Here is a 22,711-nt window from a genome sequence, read left to right on the forward strand (position 1 = left end):
TTACACTACTCTATTCCCATTTTAGACTCTTGTCTGAACCCTAGATTCATCTCCATGGGCATACCTGAATTTTTGCTCGAATTGGATGACTTAGGCAGCTAAACCTACCATGTTCGAAGCCCAACAACTGGTTTCCCCACAGACCTACTCTTCCACCTTCTGCATCTTAGTGTATCACCACCACTTGCCAGTCGCTCAAATCCCCTCAAACTCCCCCACTACCAACCCTCCAGCAAGTCCTGCCATTCTCACTCCCCGAATGTTCCACGGATCTCTCTGCTTCCCTTCGTTTCTCCTGTCTCCACCCCAGCCTAGCACCATCTCTCACTGCCTGCAACTTCCTTCCAGCTGCCTCACCACGTTGTTTTGATTCCTCATAATCCAGCCTCTGCATGGCACCTGGAGTGATCCTTTAAAAATATAAACTAGGTCACTTTCGTTCCCGGGCTTGGAACCTTGTAATTTCTTCTCCTTTTTTTTTTTTTTTTTTAAGATTTTATTTATTTGACAGAGAGAGAGAGACACACAGTGAGAGAGGGAACACAAGCAGGGGGAGTGGGAGAGGGAGAAGCAGGCTTCCCACTGAGCAGGGAGCCTGATGCGGGACTTGATCCCAGGACCCGGGATCATGACCTGAGCCGAAAGCAGATGCCTAATGACTGAGCCACTCAGGCACCCCACCTTGTAATTGCTTCTAATTGCACATAAAATAAAGGTTGAATTCCCTTTCCTGGTCTAAAAGCCTTTCGCTAAGTCTAACCTCATCTCTCCCCCAGCCCTATACTCTGTGGTTCACGCACTGGCCCCAGGCAGACTCTCTCTGCTTGTGGGTCCCTCCCTTTCCTGGGTGATCCTCCTCCTTTATGGCTTAATCTGTGATGCCTTCTCAGAGACCATCCCTGACCACCCTTCCTAAAGCAAGGATACCTCTCACCTACACCATGATTCTCTGCCCAAACTCCTAGATCATTTACTTCCTATCAAACATGGTAATTAATAATTACTATTTTTTAGTTGGTTTCCCCTTTGTCTGCTTCCATCACTAGACTGGACAGTAAGGTCTGTGAATGGAAGAGCCATGCCCCTTGCCTGCCACTGAACACGCTGCTCCAAGTGCCTACCAGCCACATGGACACTGGAAAGTATCTGCTAAATGAGTCAACGAAGAAATGTACAAATGGATGAACTATACAGGGCATGGTAAAGAAAAACTAGAATAGCGGAGACTAATTCCATTTAGAGTGATGTAGGAAGATTGTTTTGGAAGAAGAAGCATGTGAGTTAAACTTGGAGCAATAGATTGGGGAAAGGAAATAGCTCAGAGAAAACCTGGAAGAGAGAGAGAGAGAGTGTGTGTGTGTGTGTAAGGGACACGTATGGTGTATGCAGGCTCCTAGTGTGGTTATGTATGGAGGACAGAGGTGCAGGAGATAGAAAGTAAGCCTTGGTAGATAAGGTGAGGCCAAATCGTGGATGTCATTGAATCCCAAACTTCATTTAGCTTGGACAAAGCTAGAGTTCTGGGGACAATAAAGGCTTGTATGAAAGAAATAGCTGTGGCCAGAAGAAAGGGAAGTAACAGATAGGAGGTGATGCAGTGGTGAAATGTATAGACCTAGTGACAAATGGAATGTTGATATATTGACGGAGATGGACGAGTTAAAGCTGATTGGAGCTTGTAAACCTGTGTGACTGGGGGACAGACACATGAACGGACAGGAAAGCTGGGACGGCTGTGTGTGAACTGGGAGGAGAGCAATGAAGGTATGAACACCCTCAAACAGATACATTCAAAAATGGCCAGATGATACTGGAAAAGGTGGCACCAGAGTCCAGCTGAAAAATCAAAGGTAAATAAGTTAATCAGCAAACAACTCCTGAAAAGAAATGTATTGAGTATGTCCTATAGACTGAGGGTATCACCAGTCAGGATTTAGTGCGGGAAGAGAATCCAGTCCGGTTATTTCTCGCAGAGAAAAATTGAATATGTGTAATATGGGGAATTCGATGTTTCTTTAATCATGGGAATGACTGGAGGAACTTCACATCTAAAGTGGACCCTCGTCAATCTTCTGGCTTCAAGCACCTCTGGTCCGGCTGTCAGGAATTACTATTGCCACCCACAGGCCTGGAAAATGCTCTGCTGTGACCACTGTGGAGATCACAGCCACCCCTACTAGCAAGCTGGGGAACTGGCAGTAGATATGGGAGTCCAACAGCTGCTCCTGCAAAACGCCTGTCTGCCCACACCGGTGCAGAAGGGGTAAGTCACTGCCTCCCTCCTGGCTGTCTTCCTTCTGCTTTCCAAATATGGTGCCAGAGGTCTCATGGGCAGAACCCATATATCCTGAACTGTCATGGTAAGTGTCCTGAGAACATGGAGTTTTAGTCAGCCAGCCCTTTAGTTGCAGATGATTGGGCTTCGGGGGACTAAACTAGGGAGGGAATGGGTGCTGGGCACAGGGCAAAGGGCTAGACCTACACTTTCGCACCTCCTTTTCACCAAGAAATACTAAGTAAGTCTTACTACACCCCTCTTTTACAGATCAGAATGTGAAGCCATAGAGGAACTTGACATATGTCTGCATCTAATTGGGGAAGCCAAGATCTGCATCCAGACACTGTGACTTAAAAGCCCACATTCTTTAGCCTGTGCTGGGGTTTTCTCCTTAGAAATAACAGTTAAAGACCTCGAAGGAGAGCATATCAAATGAGCAAAGACGAATATTGAGTCTAGACTTTTGGACTGGACTTCCTAAATGGAAGGAACAGGCAAGGGAAGCAGAAGGAGTAATTGAGACTAAAGAATGTTCAGAACTGAATGGCAGTGTTAAGAGGCCACACTCAAGGTCGGAGGAGGTGAACCAGCATGAAGGAGGTGGTGGCTTATGGTCAATTGGTTTAAAAACTGAGAAGCCACCATACTAAGTGAAAAAACAGATCATTATCACCGTTGCTGTCACTAAATTCTGAAACTACAGACAAAGTCCTATGGATTAGGGCTCTAGAGACTAAGTCACATGGATTAGGGCTCTAGAGACTAAGTCACATGGATTAGGGCTCTAGAGACTAAGTCACATGGATTAGGGCTCTAGAGACTAAGTCACATGGATTAGGAAGTGGAAGGGAGCTCTTGACACTTGAGCACCACATTCCTGGCATTCTACCCCAATACGCTTTCACGATCGTCTCCCTTTTCACTTAGTATTTATTTAGAAAACTGGTTCTTAAGTCACCTTTATTCATCAGGACCACTGAGAGAACAGAGAACTCAGTGTTTGTTGCCATCGCAACCCACAGAATCATGCCATGTGGCTACTTTTGCCTAGAATGGGTGCATGGCATGAAATGCTTCAACTACATCCACCCATCCTCCTGATTCTACCTTCTGGAGATACCGAAATACGGCCCTGGAGCACATTTTCTGAGTCTTTTGTTGTGTTATGACTTTGAGTGGGAGTGTCACAACAGTCAAGGTACCTTTGCGTGGAGGTTTAAGACAGCAGAGCACTCCTGCTTCACTGAGGCTGTCTTCTGGTTTGACGGCAGGCAGCATTTTGCCCTAATTCATTATGCATTGTCCCACCACGGGGCTACCTACAGATTGTTCCTGCTCAGATGTAGAACAACATGTTAGTACGAACATATATTAATGATGATGACATTACAGAAGAGGACTGTTTCTTGCTGCAGGATCAACAATGTTCTTGAAATGCTCCAGATGGCAAAACTCCATCCTTTCTTTACATGCAAGCAGGGGCCTCATTTGGTTAATTTTTTGGCAACAAGATATAATTACAACTGTGGAATGTGCGTTCTATCAGCTACTATAATGAGTTATGAACGATCAGATCCAACTAGCCTGTAAGGAGAAGTTAGTTCATGTGCTCAAGTGACTCCACCAGCATGTGGGCTACAAAGATCAGTGATTTGCCCAGGGTTGAAGCATTGACATCTGGTTCTTGAACTCTTTTCTAAATTGAGGTTGATCTTATTCCTACAGAATGGCAACCCTTAAAGATGCATTCTGCTAGTGAATATGAGACTAACCTAGAATCAATGTAAAATTTGCACTGTAATTGTGGTCTAGCAGAAAACTAGTCTATTCTCTTTGAACCATTGTTTAGGATACCCTTCTGCTATTTTAATTAACTTTTAGACATTGCTACACTGATGGAAACGAAAAAAAAAAAGTGTGATAGGGAGAAAAAGAAACATAAAAAATAAAAATCACATTTATTGAAACAAAAATATACACACAATGTACAATGAATATGGTTTACACGGAACAACAAAATAAAATGATATTTCTTCAAATGCCAGTATAACATGATCTAACCTATCTGTGCCCCATTTCCTAGGAATACACATTATTGGCTCATCTAGAATATATACTTAACATAAAAAGAAAACAAATGCCAACATTTCAGATAAGTACCACAAGAATCTGAAAATTAGATGTTAGGTTAAACAAAATAATAAAATATTCACACGAGAAGTATATGTGTACAAAGAACACACTTGTGCAGGAAAATGGGAGTGTCTCTCCACTTACACACCTGTGGAGCCTGCCTTTGAAAAGTTTTAAAGTCCTTTGACATGAAATATTTTTTAAATATGGACAGTGATATAAAAGCATCACAGGACCTATATAGATGAGAAAGCAATCTCGCCAATATGTGAGTCAGTATTTCCTGCTAGACAATGAAACTGTACCAAGTGATCATTAAAGATGGACTGTTGGATTATGCCCTTTTGTGACCATAGAGTAATTTCAATGATTTTAGGAAGCTCGTGAATATATTCATGCTATGAGTAGGAAAGTGCAACATCATCTTAACGAACTCGATTTATTAAAGATAAACAAGATCTGTCTTATCAGGCAACATTGCTTGTGTTAGGTCTTCTCTCTCCTGATATTCACTCTGGGTAGTATACTTCATTGTGAGCCATGTTTTCCTTTTTTGATTGATAATTTTAAATGTTCACATAATCTATGATATTCAAGCTGAGGACAGCTAATTGCACGTACAATTTATTTTTTTGGCTAATATTACCTTACAATTTTTTTTCCTACCTCCTTTTTACCAGTAGTCAGATAGGCTTTGTTTCTTTGACATCAGAAATGCTTTAGACTCTCTTACTTGCTTAGAAATAAAATTCAAAGACTGATTAATGTGCACCATGACTCAGAAAGTAAAAATCTAAATTTCCATACCTTAACTTTATACCTAATTGGCCCACAATATTTTATCTAACCATGATTTTATTTTCCTGTTCTTAAAGACAGTTTTGCTATCGGTAGCATCTGTTTGGGTAGAAAGTTCTAACTTAAAACTGCCAAAGAAACAAAGGATATAATATATTGGGACTTTCTTTGCAAAGCAATAAAATATAAATATGGGGAAAAAAGCAAAGCTTCTGCAGACTGCAGCTGAGCTAAATGAATGTCAATTCACACTAAAATTGTCAATCAACCACACAACTCTCAGCAAATCATTCTCTTCAGTGGTGCATAATTTGTAAAGCCTCCAGCTATTAGGGATGCTTTGTGTTCAACACACTTGCTTCCCTCCGTAACTGCTGATCACAGTTTTTCTCAGGCCAGTTTCTTAAATCTGTGATAAACGTTAATTTATTTCCTAAAGATTACAAAAGGTGCCCTTGCATATTGAATTAGACAACTGATATGCCATCCTGTTTGGAAATCAAACATCTAAAATGTCTGTGGTGTTTTAACATACTGCCAGAGTTTAATTTGCTTAATCTAACCGTGTGGGTTTCAACTGAACTATACTTATTAGAATCTGGACACAGTGATATATTACTGTTTTTTCTGCTTTTAGCAAATGCTAAAATTATAAACTTAAAAATTTGTACTGAAGCACATTTTCAGGGATACTCTAATTAGGCTAACATTTCTCTGAATCTAGCCCACAGTTGTTAGTGCTTACACTAAGGCTGCATTGTTAAGATCTCCCTTGCAGAACATCAAGAGAGATACATTTTTAAATGCATCTGTATGATTATATAATTTAATTATGAATAACATATAAATACCAAATATTACTTAGAGTCTAATAGGTGTCTTTAGAAAGGGGAAATCCAGAATTGTGGTCATCTGAAGATGCCTGATTGCACTTAATACCATATTAATAATTTTATAATGCTTCCAATTATTTATTATTTGCTGGAGAAAAAAGTGATGGTAGCATTCGGTTGTGTGCTGGTAAGTGTTTAACAACTAGCTTTCCAGGAATTAAAAGTCCCAGTTTGCAGCACTGGGTAATTTCTGCATGTAAATACTCCCACTGTAGTCAATTTCAAGCTACCCACGTGGTGTTCCTGGATGTGGAGTCAGGAAGAGATGCACAGTAGCACATGATGATACAGTGTTTCCACTGTGCAGAGACAGTGGACATAAATAATCACAGGTAAAGAGTAAAATGAAGGAACATAATTAGGAGGTGGTAAGTTTTGATTATTATATTTGTTTTTAATAAAATTCATTCAATTGCTTTTGATAACTTAGTATTTCATGATGGTGTATTTAACAACTGGCTTACAAAATTCCTGAAAATTTAATGATCAGCTCTCATGAGTCTGCATGAGTCAGTTCTTGTGCACCACTGGTATCCTTTCTCCTTGGCATGTATCATACTTTACATAAGGAGGGGCTTGATTTGTTGGGAAGGAAAGCATTATTCCATACAGATCTTTTTTCTTTTCCACTCTGAGTCTTATTTTATGCAAAATACCATATGTAGTTGAGGGGGAAAAAAAAAAAGGAAGTATCTTCCATCCAGATGCTGGCTTTTAAGACTTCACAGTTTTTCAGAAACAACAACAACAACAACAACAACAACAAGGATTTGTCTTATAAAGTGAGAACTGGAGGTTAGTCACATGGTATACTGCTCTAATTAGTTGGTTGGTCATTTTAGCACAATTTGTCAGCAGGATCAAATGCTGGCTCTGACTCACTGGATTACTGGACTGACTGAACACCAAAGGATTGTTTTGGCAGGATATAAACAAAATCCAAGACAATATTTACAAAGGAAAAAAAAAACCACACGAGAAATTAATAAATGCATCCAGATGTGGGTCTGCTTCAACCAAATATTTGAAACTTTTATGTCCAGCTGTTTCGTGGAACATTTTCAGGCTCTGGGTCTTTTGCCACTGGGTCAAACATAATCAAGATTTCACCTTCCCTTGTTTTTAAATATGTTTTCTATAGAACTCTGCAAATAGCTATACAGAACTCATTTCTGCATTTGATAACATTAGAGGGGAAACATATTTTTAGCCAAAAAAATTTTTATATTGTTTGGAAATGTCATTTTCTTGGTTCAGTTTCTGGTTCAATCTGATATCTTGAAATAGGCCTGCTGGTGTATATTTTAAATAAAAAAAGAGACAGAGGAAAGCATGACGAGGCTGTGTTTGTACAAAGGAGATTTTAAAACTTTTTAACATTTGCTTTTTGATTTAAAAAAATGTAATAGCTTAAGAAATAGTGAGGTGGATTTCCAACAGTACTTGGAATAGCTCTCAGGAAAGGAGCAGTATTGCTGTTGGTATGAAACATGAATTTTCTTGGTTAAATCCACGTCTAACGGTATGCACAGATACACAGGCTTTGTATAGGGAAAGGCAGATGACTCTGCTAATAATAAAAGAAAACTTCTATGCGTTTGTATTACAGTAAGCTCTAGCCTTTGAGACTTCTCTATCAGTACTTATTAAAAAAGAAAAAAATATCTTTGGGATATCTTCCCCAAATAGAAGACCCTACTTATTGGTTTTCTAGTAAATAAATATTTTTTCAGTATTTGAGTCAAGAGTTTTCATTTTTAAAAATATAAACAAAAATGACTGTTTATAAGAGTATTTACAGGATGATACATTTTCATTTAAGGTCTCTTGGAACACAGACCACTCTTTGATATACTGAATGAGGCTTCATTGTTACTCAAGAACCTCTGTCATCCCAAACCTCTTTACCTTAAATCCAATGGGATCATGGAAATAACCACAAATCCTACCATTTTCAAATAAAATTGAACAATTCAAAAATTATATTTAATCACTGAAATGGAGAAGGAAGCATAAAAGGGAGAACACCACGAAACTTCGTCTGTAAATAGATCTATAGTACACTGCATCTTTTTATTAAAAAACCTGTAAACTGTTTGTCAATGGCCTCAAATATAATGCCCACAAGTCAGTAGCTAAAATAATGGATTGAGAATTCTAGTATTAAAAGCCCCAAACGGTTATCTAAAATTTGTAGTAATCTGAAAAACCCAACATGAACCTAGAGATCTGTTTGGAGTCCTTAGTTCAACACACATCTTAGCCAAGAAGCTGTCATGCTAGCTTGGAAAGCCTCATAATATCATCCACTGAATGTGGTCACAGCCAGGAGATGTCTATGTAACAGCCCTCCAGCATTTCCAAGGGGAGATTTATGCTCTGGCTAGCATACTCTTCCAATGAGTGAGGAAAAAGAATAAACTCTTTAACATCTGGAGAAAACAGGTTTCATTTATTCAGACCATTATACTCCAAGGTTCAATTCTGGCAATAAATGCCAATTTCTATTTAACGAACTAGCATTCTCCCACAATTTTCATGTATTTTTAGCATGGCAATTTGGAGACTAGACAAGCCACAGGTTAGGAAGGTAAGAAGAGATTTTAATCATGGTTCTAAAATTATCTAGCTGGATGATTGGGGTGTATATCTTCCTTGTGCTTTAATTTACCTATTTATAATGACCTTATACAATATGATCTCTAAAGCAATTTCTAATTTGGAATTCTGGAAAACCTATGGTGCGATTTCCCTGAGAATAAATTTCAAATTCAGGTTAACAGAAATAATTGTTTCAGTTTATCACTAATTACGGTTGCATAGGTCTTAAAATGTTTATTCACACATAGTAATCTATGCCGGACAATGCATACTTCCACCATCCATATTCTGTAGCAAGAGGACTATTGGAAAACATCGCAAAGATAGTTTATTGACTTTTATGAACTTGGCTACATAAAGTTCAGGCTGTTGGGATTTTTAGGTTTGACATCAGCAGGCTGATCATCTTTCATTTCCTTGCAGTTGCTGTTCCTCCAGTGTTTTTTCCTACTATTCTATTCAACTTTCTCTATCACCACTTCTGTCATGGGGCCACACGACACGAGTCAGAGTTTTGAAAAGATACCACGTTATGGAAAAGTCTCTTCTCCGTGTTGCTAACACTGTCGTCTACCTGTTCGGGAGGACTGGTCTTGTCTGGCCTGGAGGACCCAAGTCTTTACAAGCACACCGGCAACCCGCTTCCACAGTCAAGATCATGCGTTCATGCTACCGAATTTTAATTCACTGGAAAAGTATTTTCCGAATCCCACACATGGGCTTTAAGGTTACACGTGAGTACGGCTGTGAAATAACATGTCTGAGTCTCCCTCCCCTGTCCCCTCTCGTCTTCCCTTTGGAGGTCAAGCGCCCCTCTCTGAGTCACCTGTCTTCCTCCTGTGACAACCTACGTTTCCTCAGAATGCCTCCGGCTGAAGGACTCCATGAATGAAATGCACCCATTTTGAGCTGAACACAGCCAGCGAGGGGCAACGCGTTGAAGCTGAGACCTAGAATCACAATGTTACTTAAGATTTTTTTAATGGATTTCATTCAGAGTAATATGCTAACACCTAATCCAAATAATGCCTAGATTTGGGCAAACATCCCTGATCACCTCCCTCCACAAATTCGTGACAATAAAAAAGTTAAAAGGGTGGAGATTATCCGACTGCAGCGTGTTTGTGTTCCTGCTTATTTACGTGTTGGTAAAGTTAGGTGTCAACTTTTCCATAAGTCCCCTCTGGAGGTCGGTACTGCTTGGGGAAAGCCATCAGCTGTAGCATGTTGAAAGCATACTTTCTGCATTTGACATTCTTCAGTACATTCTCTATGCGGCATCCTTCTCTGGTGAAAGGGGAAAAAGCACAACTTCATGAAACACAGAATAAATAAATATGCTTTATTTGTTCAATGCAGAGTTGCAGCAACAGTCCAAGTAAAAATAACAAAGATTCAACTCTACATTTTTTTTTTTTTTCACAAATGATGATACATCTTACAAAATTAAATCCTAGGCCAGGCCCAATACCGTTATTGCCCTCGGAAAGAGATGAGTCAAGTCTCTTTGCTCTTAACAGATATTTAAGGTTTAATAAACTCTTTAAATATAACTTGCTCCACAATACAGCTTCACTTTAGTTTCATAAATATATCTGCCTTTTTTTATAACTTTGCCACAAATTAACTTCTCAGTCTCTTTTAAAACACATTAAAATCTACATGTAGCCCTAAGGATGCAGGTTCTAGGAATAAGGCATTTAATTGATTAAGTCTGGCCCTATAGATTTTTAAAGGAAAATTTCATCTCTATTTTACTTCATTATTTTAGCTGTGCAACAAAGAGAAGAATGGCTTTCCGAACAGCCTGGTCCAAGTCTCCGCTTTATAAAGGAAGGGGGCTTGTGCAGACAGTACAAAAGTCACAGGTGCTGAAAATGGCGCGTAAGACACAAACAAGACTTTGTTAAAAAGAACAGAAAAGTATTCTGAGAGCCAAATCAACCCAAACAATAGTTACAAACAGGTTAATTTAATTACAAAACATAAATAGCCATTCTCTCCATAAAATTACTTGACAGAAAAGGGTCAACTGAAGCCAAGAACTAACATAACTCACAGGTTAAGGAATCACACAGAAGGTTCTATCAGCTGACGGCAACAATGATATTAGCACAGTGGAAATAAAGTCTGGAACCTCCCACATCTCTAAGACTTGTCTCAGGGTTTCAGTGCATTGTGCCAATTCATTCTTAATTGTTTTTGATAAATTGAATGGGAAGAGAAACGGGAGGTGCAGAACTTCAAGCTTTCAGGATTCTGTTCTTTGTCTTATTCCAAAGACAGTAATTTAAAAATTCTTTTGAGCTAGTTAACAGTGGGAAACACTTTTCCATGAACAAAAGAGCAAAATAATTCCCTTAATGCATAGTACTTCTTTTTGTAGATTTCAGGAAAAACAAACAAAACACAATTCAAACATTTGGTTTTTTTTTTAAATTCTGTGAATCTGAAAATGTAGAAATATTACAGCATCGCCCCCACCCCCGCCCCGTAATTTAAAGTCCATTGTCATTTGTAGAAAAGAAAGGAATACAACATAAAACTTATTGGTATTTGGCTAATAGTAATGCAAGACTTAAAATAAGCCACACAACTAGCAGGTGTGAGCTGACAAGCAGCAAGGCGACAGGATAGAAGTGTCGAGAAGTTGGCTTGTTATCAGTTAGACAGCCTGTTTCGGGATCATCGGATTCATTCAGTGCTCCCTGGGTTTGTCTGCTGTTAAACAGGGGGAGGGGGAAGTCAGGGGAGAAAAGAAAATAGTATAGCATTCACACAGGAAAGAAACTCAACCTTAAATATCCTGAAATACAACACATTATGTTATATAATACAGCTGTTTCAGATGGAGTTTTTATGCTAAACAGCCCCAAATGCATCCTGCGCATTTTTTTCTTCCTGTACTACATTGACAAATGCATTTAAAAAAAGAAGATTCCTTTTGCTTTATGTGCAAGAAGGAAGAGAGAGACACTAAGATGATATTCACGTGGGTTGAATGTGTACGTACCAGGAAGAATCAATTGCATAAGAAGCATAACAGCACCAATCAACAAGACTACATGAATAAAACTAAAATATGGATCAGGCCATAAAAAATAATCTGATAAATACATCTTCGGAAAACGAAATGAGAAACACAGTATGTAGTGAAGCAAACGGACATGCCTGGCACATTGAAACACACCATCTATTGTTACTATACCTACATAATGCATTTAAAGTTATAACAATGATTTATGGAAATGGTTTGGTATTTAAAATGAATGAAACATCTGACATGTCATCCTTGCCAGCCATACGATTCGTTGAACAAAACTCGACTCAGCACCCTTCTGTTAGTTCAGCTCATACACTATGTTTTCTGCTGCTCATCTTACTTAGATGAGGCCAAATCTATCTCCAAGGGACTCCTGATCTGAAAAGAGATCCATATTTGCAGAGTGACTCTTCGGGAAAGAAAAGATTTTCTGTGTGAGTGAAAAATGGACGTTTGTAATTGGGCTTAAAAGCAGCTCCAATTGTGGCATGTCTGAGATCTGCCATACTTACATAAGTCGAAAATAAAAGTTCTATGTTATATTTCATCAGTATTCAGAGTTTTCAGAATTTCAATCATACTCAGTTGTCAAGGGGTGGTTTGATCTTTATGAGCTCCTCCAGGTTCTGAAGCAGAAAACTGGTTGTCACTCAGTCTTAAGAAGAGTGCCATGGGAACAAGCCTCTGAGCTTCCATAGCCCCCTTTCAACCAGTTGCAGCCCCTGAAAACCTCCTACACAGACATTCTTGATGAGGCATTTGACCACATCACTGGCCAGCAGTGGTCATAATTACTTCGGACATCTATCTGACTTAGTTTAAAGCATCCAATCAATCATGTTGTGCTGTGCTCTGGTGTTTCCTTGTTCTTTGGTAAGACCTAAGGACTGTGGAGCCAGTGACAAAGTGAAATAGCAGCTTCTCTGAATAAAACAAATGGTTTATTGAGCAAAAGGAGAGTTATTCTGGACTTGCATAATTCCTATTGTCAATTGTGTGAGTGAGCTGGTTACTTGTTCAACATTCTGCGGCACTTAGGTAGGAAATACGCGGTAGGTTTTAAAGAATTGATATTTTTGTGATTAAGAAAAGCTTCCTTGCCCAGTATTATTTCTCTAGTATCACTACCATTCCCTCCTGTCCAGTTTTAAGGTGAAAGATATCTGTAGCAAATCTTAACTTTGTCGAAAACTTTTTGCCTCTCCCATCTTCCTTGTTAGGAGAGAAGTAGAGTCTCCTAAATCACCTCTCTCTCATCTATCTATCAATCATATTATAAATATTATATTCTGATTACAAATTTAGGTTAAATATTAACCACAATCTATCAATATAATAGTATAGAAATACTCTCTCCCACTGGGGCCACCTGTAGATAGGCCCATCTGGCTGAGGAGTACACTAGTGGCCAAAAAGTAAGTTGAAAGGATTTTGTGACAGTCCTTAATGCAAATACAGGGGACTAATTTATACTAGATTTTTTTTTTTTTTAAAACAACTGCCAGAGCACATTTCACATTTTCCAGTCTGTTTGCTGAATATGCCTTAGAAGTGAAAATTACTAAATTAAAAGGTAGGGGTTTTTTTGTTTTGTTTTGTTTCTGGAAGGATAGTTTTATAATTGAATTACTTTATTGTTTACTGACTTCATTCTCTGGAGATTAGCATAATACATTAAAAATGCCTCACACATTCCATTATTCAGCTAGAATTGAAGGCCACGTGGCCAAGGGGCCAGCACAGAACTTAAGGCTCGAGGCCCCTGACTATGGCGCATTGTACGCACGGGTGCTGTTCCTTCTTTCTACTAAGAATAGCACAAATGGTCATTTCCTTGTAACCACAAATGAATTTTTAAGCACTCTGCAAGTGTAAACTGCAAAGGATGTGTTAAGTAATGATATTAGTAATTTCCTCACCAGCAGATTATGAAAAAATAACTAATTAGTGGCCGCCTTGCAAGGTGCCCTGACAATACAGAGTCATTCGTTTTAGCCATCATTAGTAGATCACCATGGAAGCAAATCACCATGTTGCCTTCACTGAAATGTGACATGATCAGTCATTTAAGGGCAGTTACTAAATCTGCAGGATAGAAAATGATTTTTTTTTTCTTTACAGACCCATCAAAGCCATCACTTAAAAACAAGTAAAAAAAAAGTCTCACTTTTAAATACATCACTGCTACATGAGGAGACATTTCCTTAAATAAAACCCAATGTGCATGACTTGATGACATCTGCGTATTTCTCCCTCTTTTCTGTGGGTGACTACGGCTGTACGGTAGATCTCAAGTCCCCCACTGCAGGTATCCTCTCAAACCACCCAGACCACTAAAAACAAAAGTGACATTGGGGAGGGTATGTGCTATGGTGAGCGCTGTGAATTGTGTAAGACTGATGAATCACAGACCTGTACCCCTGAAACAAATAATACGTTATATGTTAAAAAAAAAAAAAAGAAGATAGTAGGAAAGGAAAAATGAAGGGGGGGAAATCGGAGGGGGAGACAAACCATGAGAGACAATGGACTCTGAGAAACAAACTGAGGGTTCTAGAGGGGAGGGGGTGGGGGGATGGGTTAGCCTGGTGATGGGTATTAAAGAGGGCACGTACTGCATGGAGCACTGGGTGTTATATAAAAACAATGAATCATGGAACATTACATCAAAAACTAATGATGTAATGTATGGTGACTAACATAACATAATAAAATAAAATCTAAAAAAAAGTGAGAGTCTTCCTATCTTCTTCTGCTGGGTAATCATTCATGAAGAGTTTTGCTATTTGGTATTTTATTCCTTTAACCATTAGAGCTCTTCTAGCTCCCCCAAAGGAAAATTCCCAATTAGAACTACATTGAAAAAGATTTACTTCTGACCAGAAAGCTGATTTCCTCCCATGCTAAAATGAGACCATTTAACATTTAATTACATCCAGGTTTGGGGCCGTGGGTACACCAGCTTGAAATTATGTGCTAAGATTTGAAAGCCAATATTTTTACAGAGTTTTCTTTGACTCCACATTCATCTAATAAATCAATCTTAATAGAGCACCATGTTTCAGGCCCTAGATTGGTGGGTTGCATCAGAGTTTAAGCTGGCCAATCTGTGTAAAAATGAATATAATGTAGGTCTCGTATCAATAAGAACTTTGAGACTGGTACAGAAATCACAGAATCATAGATTCTCAGATGTAAAAGTGCCTTCAAAAAATCTTCAAGTTGAACTGCACATTTTATAGATGAGAAACTAAATCTGAAGGCCTTGCCGATGCTTTACAACAGCAATCGCGAGGAAAGGATCCTGAGAATGTAGTTAGTCTGCTTCACAGTTTGCTTACACAGCAGTCTGATAAAATAAGGGGAGAAAGACTTCTTGTGTTCAGTTTAGATCAAGGCCCATGAAATTTAAAACTTAAAATACTCTTAAATGTCAAATTATCTACCAAAGCTTTTCAAAAGTTTAATTTATAACTAGAATATTAAAAGTATATTTCCAGGACTTTAAGAAACTGTACAACTATTTAAATCCAGGGAAAATTTTGATAAAACAATGTCAAAGGTGGGATAATTTCCAGTGGCCTAGAAGCAAGATTAGCCTTTGTGGCCACTGGATCACCTGCCACATTTAAGATGGTTTCTTCATTCTAATTGGATTTCAGAATCTAATTCAAAATATATTATGTAGATTATAGGAAAAGCCCCTAAATGAAGAAATTACTCAGAAGATGTAAGATTTTGTCACTGCTTTGAGTATCTGGGTCATAGAGTGTTTCTAATCATCATGGATAAGTTTGGTATAAAAGAAAGAGCAGTATTAAGCAAAACACAGCCCCAAAGGAAGCGGGAGTCCTCCCCATAGGACACTGCATGCATTTCTGGACAGGACACGTTTTGGGGGAAGGGGGACTGCTATGAACTAGAGGATACTAGAGCCTAATAACCAGGAAGTAATAGTGAGCTGGAGAGCCTGGCATATCAGAGAAGACGAAGATGGAAGACGTTGAGAATCAGAAGCGCTCCACTGGCTTAGAGAAGAGGAAAAAATCAAGAGGCTGATTTCAGAGAGTCCAAGTTTCTCTAGTATAAAGTCTGGGCTACCTTGGGAAGCAAAGGGAGTGTGTGGAAGTAAAGAAAAAGATCTCCCATGCATCATGTCCTACCCTGTGAAAGCTGCTTTGTAGGTGTTATCTTGTTCATTTCTTACACACAGCCAAGCTGGTCAGCATTATTATCTCCAAGAGCCCAAAAGGGTCACAAAACTTGTTCAAGTGGCAGATAGGGGATTTTTATCCCTGTCTGTCCAGTGGAAAAACCATATTCCTCTCACTTTATGACTGGGCTCCTTCAAGCACAAGGCTTCTTGCTCTGTCTGAAGCTGGCAGGTGTGATTTCTTGCTAGTTGTTACATTAGATTAAGGGACTTCTAAAATTACTTTCATCTCCACCTTCCCGTGATTCTTTGATTCTATTCAAACATAATGGCAATACTCTAGAGATGCATATTTTTTTCTACTAATAGAATAGGTGACAGTTCAATAAGAACTAGTTGAGGTAGGGAGCGAAAATCAAAGAATGCCAAGCATGTTGACACTGTGTTTGGTCTCTGAAGGTGTTCTTACCCATTCTTACCTATTGTTAGAGCTAAAAAAAGACATGTGACTTATTCGACCATTTTGATTTAGTTTCTCCCTGGTATCACTTTTTTACTCTTCTTCCATTTCACTCTTTTAGTTTTATAAAGTACCCAGAAAATAGGAATATCCTCTTATCAGAAGAAGCAAGGCTCCAAGTAGTGACACTTTCAGATAGTATCTGAACATTCCTTTGAAGAGACAGAAGGTACATATGCCCAGAAAAACAACTCAAGAAAAGATAGGAAAGTGGCTTGGTATCAAGTCTAAACATGTTTTATATATAATTTCGGGGGGCTCGAACTCATGACCTTGAGATCAAGACCTGAGCTGAAATCAAAAGTCGGATGCTTAACTGACTGAGCCACTCAGGCACCCCTATATATACATATATATAAAAATTTAAAGAAAAAAAAGAAAGGAGGAAGAGGACATAATGAGTTGAAAGTATAATTGCTTCCATCAGATGATTACCAGAGAACTGATTCCAGTTTTGATCTTAGAATTTTAGAAAGAAGGATATTTGGATAAGGTCCAGAAAGAAGTATCATAAATGATTAAAGGACTGAAGAAAAAAGCTTATGAGGAGGTGTTTACGGTTAATTTTATTTGGATAAGAGAAGACTAATATGCAATGTGATCACTATATTTAAATGTATGTAAGACTGCAGTAAAATAATTTTTGAGGTATTATTTTTTGTTCTCTTATATTTTAGGCTGTAGAATAAAGCATGTGTTCCAGGAATTTTAGCGGTGCCCAAACTAAGTAGATCTGCCCTTCGTTAATCTCATGACAGAGAAAATGTGAGGTGGCCAATGAGGGGGAATAGGATCTTTGAGGGTGGGGAGAGGAAAGAGAGGGAGAGGGAGAAGGAAAGGGAAGGGAGAGAGAGACACATAAAGACAGAGAACAACTAGGAAGAAGACAAAAGGACAAAGTTTGGTGTGGGGGGCGTGCGGGGGGTGAAGCCTTGTGCCTTGTTCCACATGGGTGCCTGGGGACAAATGACCACCAGACGGGAAGGGAGGCTGGATGCATCCAGGAAGCTGGCCCTCAGTCCTCAGTCACTGGTCTTGCCAAACAGTCCCTTGTCTTGAGTTTGGCTCGGATGCAACGAAATAAAGGTGAACGAAATACCACAGTGAACAGGAAATGGGCACACCAGTGGCTAATGACTGCTAACAGACAAGCCTTCTAGAAGTTTCAGTGCAAGATAAGACCTGTGGTAAGAGGAAGGCTCGAAATAAAAGTGACAAACTTTCCATCATCCTGGCTGGATGGGAACCGAAATGGAGAGTGACACTTGTTTAAAGAAATTTCTTTAGAAGAAACAAAACAAAACCACATTACATCTTACGTACCTTAACGGGCAGATAAATAAGGAAATTCTATAAAGAAATAAGTGCACAGGTCTAGATATAAACCCATAATTCATTTTCTATTTCCCATGCAACGTAACTAGCTTTTCTTTGTACCGGAGTGCCAACAAGATGACTTAGCTTTAATTGCTTCAAAGTTAACAGTCAGAAGAAGGGAAACCAGTCCTTAAAAAACATTCTGTAATGTGCTTGTTGCTTTGGTACTTAAAATATAAACAACCACTGTCTCACTGATCAAGTTTGCCACTCTCTTGGAGTTCGGGATAATTTTTATCCCCAAGTTAAGAGAAAATTAACATGCCCAAAATAAGACTTCTGATTCCATTCTTGATAAGCACCAGACAGGGAATCATGAGATTAATCCACGGCGAGCTAGCTTCCCTGGTGGAGCTGGGGGCCTGGGAGAGCAGGCAGCCTGACTCCAGGGGCTGCCCTTAAGCTCTCAAATAAAAATCAAGGTCCATATATACCAACAGATTATAGCCTAAGTTATTCTGAAAGTCGCCTGGAAAATGTAGCAGGTATCGGTAGCAACGAATAAGTATCACCACTTGTGTAAAAGAAAAGAAAATCAGTTCAGCTCTCTCTTACCTATTTGGTTAAGTATCTAATACTGTTAATGACCTTTAGTTATCTAGATTTTGTGTCCTGCATACGACTCCTGATTCTGGCCATTGGGAAAGCCTTATAACTGGCTTCCTAGAACTCCACTATTTATTCAGGGTTGATAAATGATCTCAAAAGTTGTTCAGCCAGCGGTGTCTCGGTGGCTCAGTCGGTTGAGCGTCAGTTCATGATCTCGGGGAGGTGAGATCGAGCTCAGGGTCAGTCTCCATGCTCAGCATGGAGCCCCACCTCACACTCTAAATAAATAAATAAATAAAATCTTAAAAAAAAAAAAAAAAAGATGTTCAGCTGTTTTCTACTGACCAGAGACTTACTTCCTCCTGTTTTTCTGTTTAATACTGGGTATTTCTTTTCCTTTTTTTAATGATATTATCCCAATATAAGTTCTAGTCGCTTGACTATAGATCTTGATTAACTTCCCTTTTTGATCTGTACCCCTCAGCCCCTCTAAGGATACAGAACACAACTCCATGAAAATAACATTTCCCAAGATATCTCTGATGAAATAAGTTGAGGGAATACTGGGTTAAAAACTCAAAGACATTAATTAATTAATTAATTAATTAATTTATGAAATACTCTTTTAAGTACTGACTTTGTGCATTGAATGGTGTGAACTGACAACAGTCTAAAAGGATTAGAAAAGAGGAGGGGGCAATGATGTAGGAAAAGTTGATTGATCCTGAAATGACAGAGGCCTCTAAAGTTCAGGCTAAAAAATTTTGGTATCACTCTCTATGTAGCAGGGAGTGACTGATGGGTGCTGAACTTTAGGAAGTAGACTGGAAGGCAAGGGATTGGAGAAAGCAGAACAATTAAGAGACTACTGCAATGGTCTGGGTGAAAAGTTGTAAGGGTCTGGAGTAAAGCAGAAGAAATAGAAATGAATGAGAGACCATATCTGAAAGACAGGGGATGGGGTGAATCAACATCCTGGGGAACCTACCTTATATGAATTATAGACAGAGGTCGCAATTATAAATCATAAGACCCAGGAGAGAGTATGTATCTTGGATACATTTTTTCCCCTTCTCTGTTCCCTTTTGTAACTATGCTGACAGAGATAATCAGGCTGAGTCTAAGGACTCATCATTTCTGACACTTGCAACAATTTTCTACAATAATTCTTGAAACGGCTGTGTTGTTTGCCAAATAGATGGCTATCTGGGAGAGTACAAAATATCACGCAGAGCCAACTGTGGTAATTGCTTACAGTTAACTTTTTTGATTAAAATAAAAAATGTGTCAGTAGTTTCATTGTAGTAGAACCAAGAGAATTCTTAGGACACAACAGGTTTTTTTTTTCCTATCCATTTGGTTCATGCTTTGTTGCACTTCAGTCAGAAATCACATTCTGTATTGACTGTCTTCTGTCCAACTGAGTAAGACACAAAGACACAGACCTTAGAAAAAGGCTATTTTTCCCTATTTTTGTCTTGTTTAGGGTCCCTCTAATTTGCTTAAAGCTTTTCCTCAACTCAGATTGTTGGAACCTAAAGGGACGTTAGAGATCACCTGGTCCAACATCTTCATTATTCAGATGAGAAAGCTGAGGCGTCCAGAGGAAGACAAGGATCTCATTAGTAGTCCATGGGGTGTAGAGCTGGGATTGTGTGCAGAACAATTAGATAGATGATATTCTTCAGCTCTCACACAATGAAACAGAACTTCCTCTCAGGCCCCATCCCTAATAGAGAGGAAGAAGCCACTTTCTCACTCCTCGGATTTTATACATTGTGAGGACATGGTGTCCAGCACATTCCTACACAGAAATGTTCTCAGGGTTGAGAGGAAGTGGAGCCCATATGACTCATCCTGATCTCTCTGTTCCTCAGCAATCCCTAAGGCATTTTACTTCCTTTTTCTAGACAATTATGGTGTGGAATTAGCCTTTCTCAATCTATCACTATAGCTGCTATTGCTCCAACTTACAAACCATTGAGAATTCCAGGAAAAAAAGAAAATTAATGAATGGGTTCACTTAACACTGATTCATAAAATCATCAGCTAAGCTCATAGAACGTTAGTAATGAAAGTTACCATTTATTGAATACTAATTATTTTACAAAGGCCCATCCCCTCACCCTAATGATCTTCAACCTTTATACTACTACTGTAAGGGAAGTACAAAGATCCATTTTGCAAAAGGCAAAACTCAGAAATAGCCAAGTTTACATCAGCAAAAGAGGTAGAGATGGAATTTGAATCTCATTCCTTCTGACTCCTAAGTCTGTGCTCTTAATAATTGCTCTACTTTCTTCTCTACATTCTGCATTGGGCAAGAAACTATGGAGATCAGAGTATCTGCATACATGGCCTTACAGTCTACATAGGACACCTCAAAATACTTAGAATAATTAGAGAAAGAGATGTAGTATTTGCCATAAATGAAATAAAGGGTTCAAATCTAAAGAGTTTTCAGTGTGACCTTAGGCTTAGGGTGACCACACATCCCAGCGTGCCCAGGATAGCTCTGGTTTATGCCTATTGCCCCAGCAGGACTTAGGTGGAGGGAAGGTGGGTTAAAGCATACAGTATTAAAAAGAAAGAAAAGAAAAAAGAAGCAAGGATATGTGGTGCTTGTTATGTTTGTGTGCTGTTACATGTTTGCTAAATAAGCGTGTAGCGGCATGTATTTACGTGAGAGAAGGATGGGAGGATGAGTGGGAGAAACACGGCAGGGTCTGACAAGGAGATGAAATGATACTACAAGATGATATGATTCTACATAATATATTTGGGTTTTATAAAGATCAGTTTAAAAATACTCTGCAGGGTAGGGCGCCTGGTGGCTCAATCAGTTAAGCATCTGACTCTTGATCTCAGCTCAGGTCTTGATCTCAGGGTTGTGAGTTCAAGCCCTGTGTTGGACTCCACGCTGGGTGTGGAGCCTACTTAAAAAAAAAAAAAAAAAGGTCCTCTGCAGGGTAGACTGAAGTAGAAAAATTGGAGGCAGAAAAGCCAGTGAAGAGGATATTGAAATAATTAAGGTGAGAGGCAAATAGGACAGGATCAGCACGACAGAGAGAACTTGTCAAAGCCAAAAGACATGTTGGTGGGAAGAAATGGCAGAGCTCCAGTCAGCAGACAAGTAATTAAGACTTGCCTGATTGTTTATGACTTGCATTGGCCCAACTATTAGGCGCTATGGTCATGGACAGTGAAAGAACAACAGAAATTGCCTTAATGTACTCATGAAGCTTTGGAGCTAAGTAACAGCAAACTGAAATAATGGTACATGCTACCAAAAAGGTTTTACAGTAGTTAAAAAAAAAAAAATGTCATGGCAGAAGTGTATCATACAGCACAGAAAAACATAGGCAACTTAAAAACTGTTGTCATATGCAATTTAACTTCAGCAAAATAGTATCACATCATAATAAATGAATTATGCTAACTTAGTTTTGTTGGTTTTGTTTTATGTAACTTGTCCATTTGTTTTGATTTATAGTTGTATCAGAGCTAAAGGCATAGGGAATTTCTACCTGGCCTTGTGTTTGGGCATATGTAAGTAAAATTATACTAAAAATAGTTTCTGTCAGAAAGGAAGGTATGCAATAATTATTTCTTCTTAAGGAGATCAGTGCAGGATTCAGGTTTGAGAAACACTGTCTAACACAAATAAGACTGTTATTTACATCACTGGCTTTGACAAGGAGGTAGTTAACCGTCACATGCAACCAAACAGTTTAAGTGGTCTGGTGGATTGGGAGTCAAACCGAAGGAAGAGGAGGACGATATGGGATTAAAAAGTAACAGTGACAGTTGAGACCACATCAAGAGGTATATATCATGTACAACAAATTCTGAAGGAGAAACATAAAATGAAGAAATGCAAGCAATAAAATCCAACCATATAAGCTATGATTGATACTCAAGACTTGTTACAATAGCTGCACTTGGCTAAAATATGAGTTTTGTGGTTCTGTGATAGACATTCCATATATTTCTTTCCAGAAAGGTGAATATATCAATAGGCAGGAATTAATTTTATGGCCAAAAATATAAATGATAATTGGCAAAATTCATTAAAAGACAAAGTGCCAAGAAATATGAAGACAGTCCAGATGTCAGATCTAATTACTCCAAACCACAAATCAATTAGCAAAGGTCCATAGGTCATACCCATGAGAAGTGCCATTAATTTAAAGAGCTGATTTTATGAGTTTTTGTCAGGTGGTGGTGTTGAGCTCTTAAACCACATGGCTAAAATATTTACTTTTGTTCTTTTTTTTTTTTTTTTTTAAGATTTCATTTATTTGAGAGAGAGAGCCAGAGCCAGAGCCGGGTGAAGGGCAGAGGGAGAAGCAGAGTCCCTGCCAAG

At 38.8% G+C, this 22,711-nt stretch overlaps 1 protein-coding gene across 7 annotated transcripts in view; it reads right to left on the reverse strand.

Annotated features, from left to right (window-relative positions):
• Positions 1-2,657: 2,657 nt before the first annotated feature.
• The window catches only part of INPP4B (inositol polyphosphate-4-phosphatase type II B), a 797,414-nt gene continuing 777,360 nt past the window's right edge, over positions 2,658-22,711 (reverse strand). For 5 of the 7 annotated variants that reach the window (XM_032412905.1, XM_032412902.1, XM_032412903.1 and 2 more), the window contains one exon: positions 10,032-11,424. In XM_032412905.1, coding sequence (XP_032268796.1) covers positions 11,250-11,424 — 175 coding nt within the window. In that variant the 3' untranslated portion in view covers positions 10,032-11,249. Of the gene's footprint in view, positions 9,991-10,031; positions 11,425-22,711 lie in introns of those variants that run through there. The other 2 variants (XM_032412907.1, XM_032412906.1) reach the window with 2 other exon arrangements.

Source organism: Phoca vitulina, unplaced genomic scaffold (genome assembly GCF_004348235.1).
Source record: "Phoca vitulina isolate PV1807 unplaced genomic scaffold, GSC_HSeal_1.0 scaffold14, whole genome shotgun sequence".
Taxonomy (NCBI): Eukaryota; Metazoa; Chordata; class Mammalia; order Carnivora; family Phocidae; genus Phoca; species Phoca vitulina.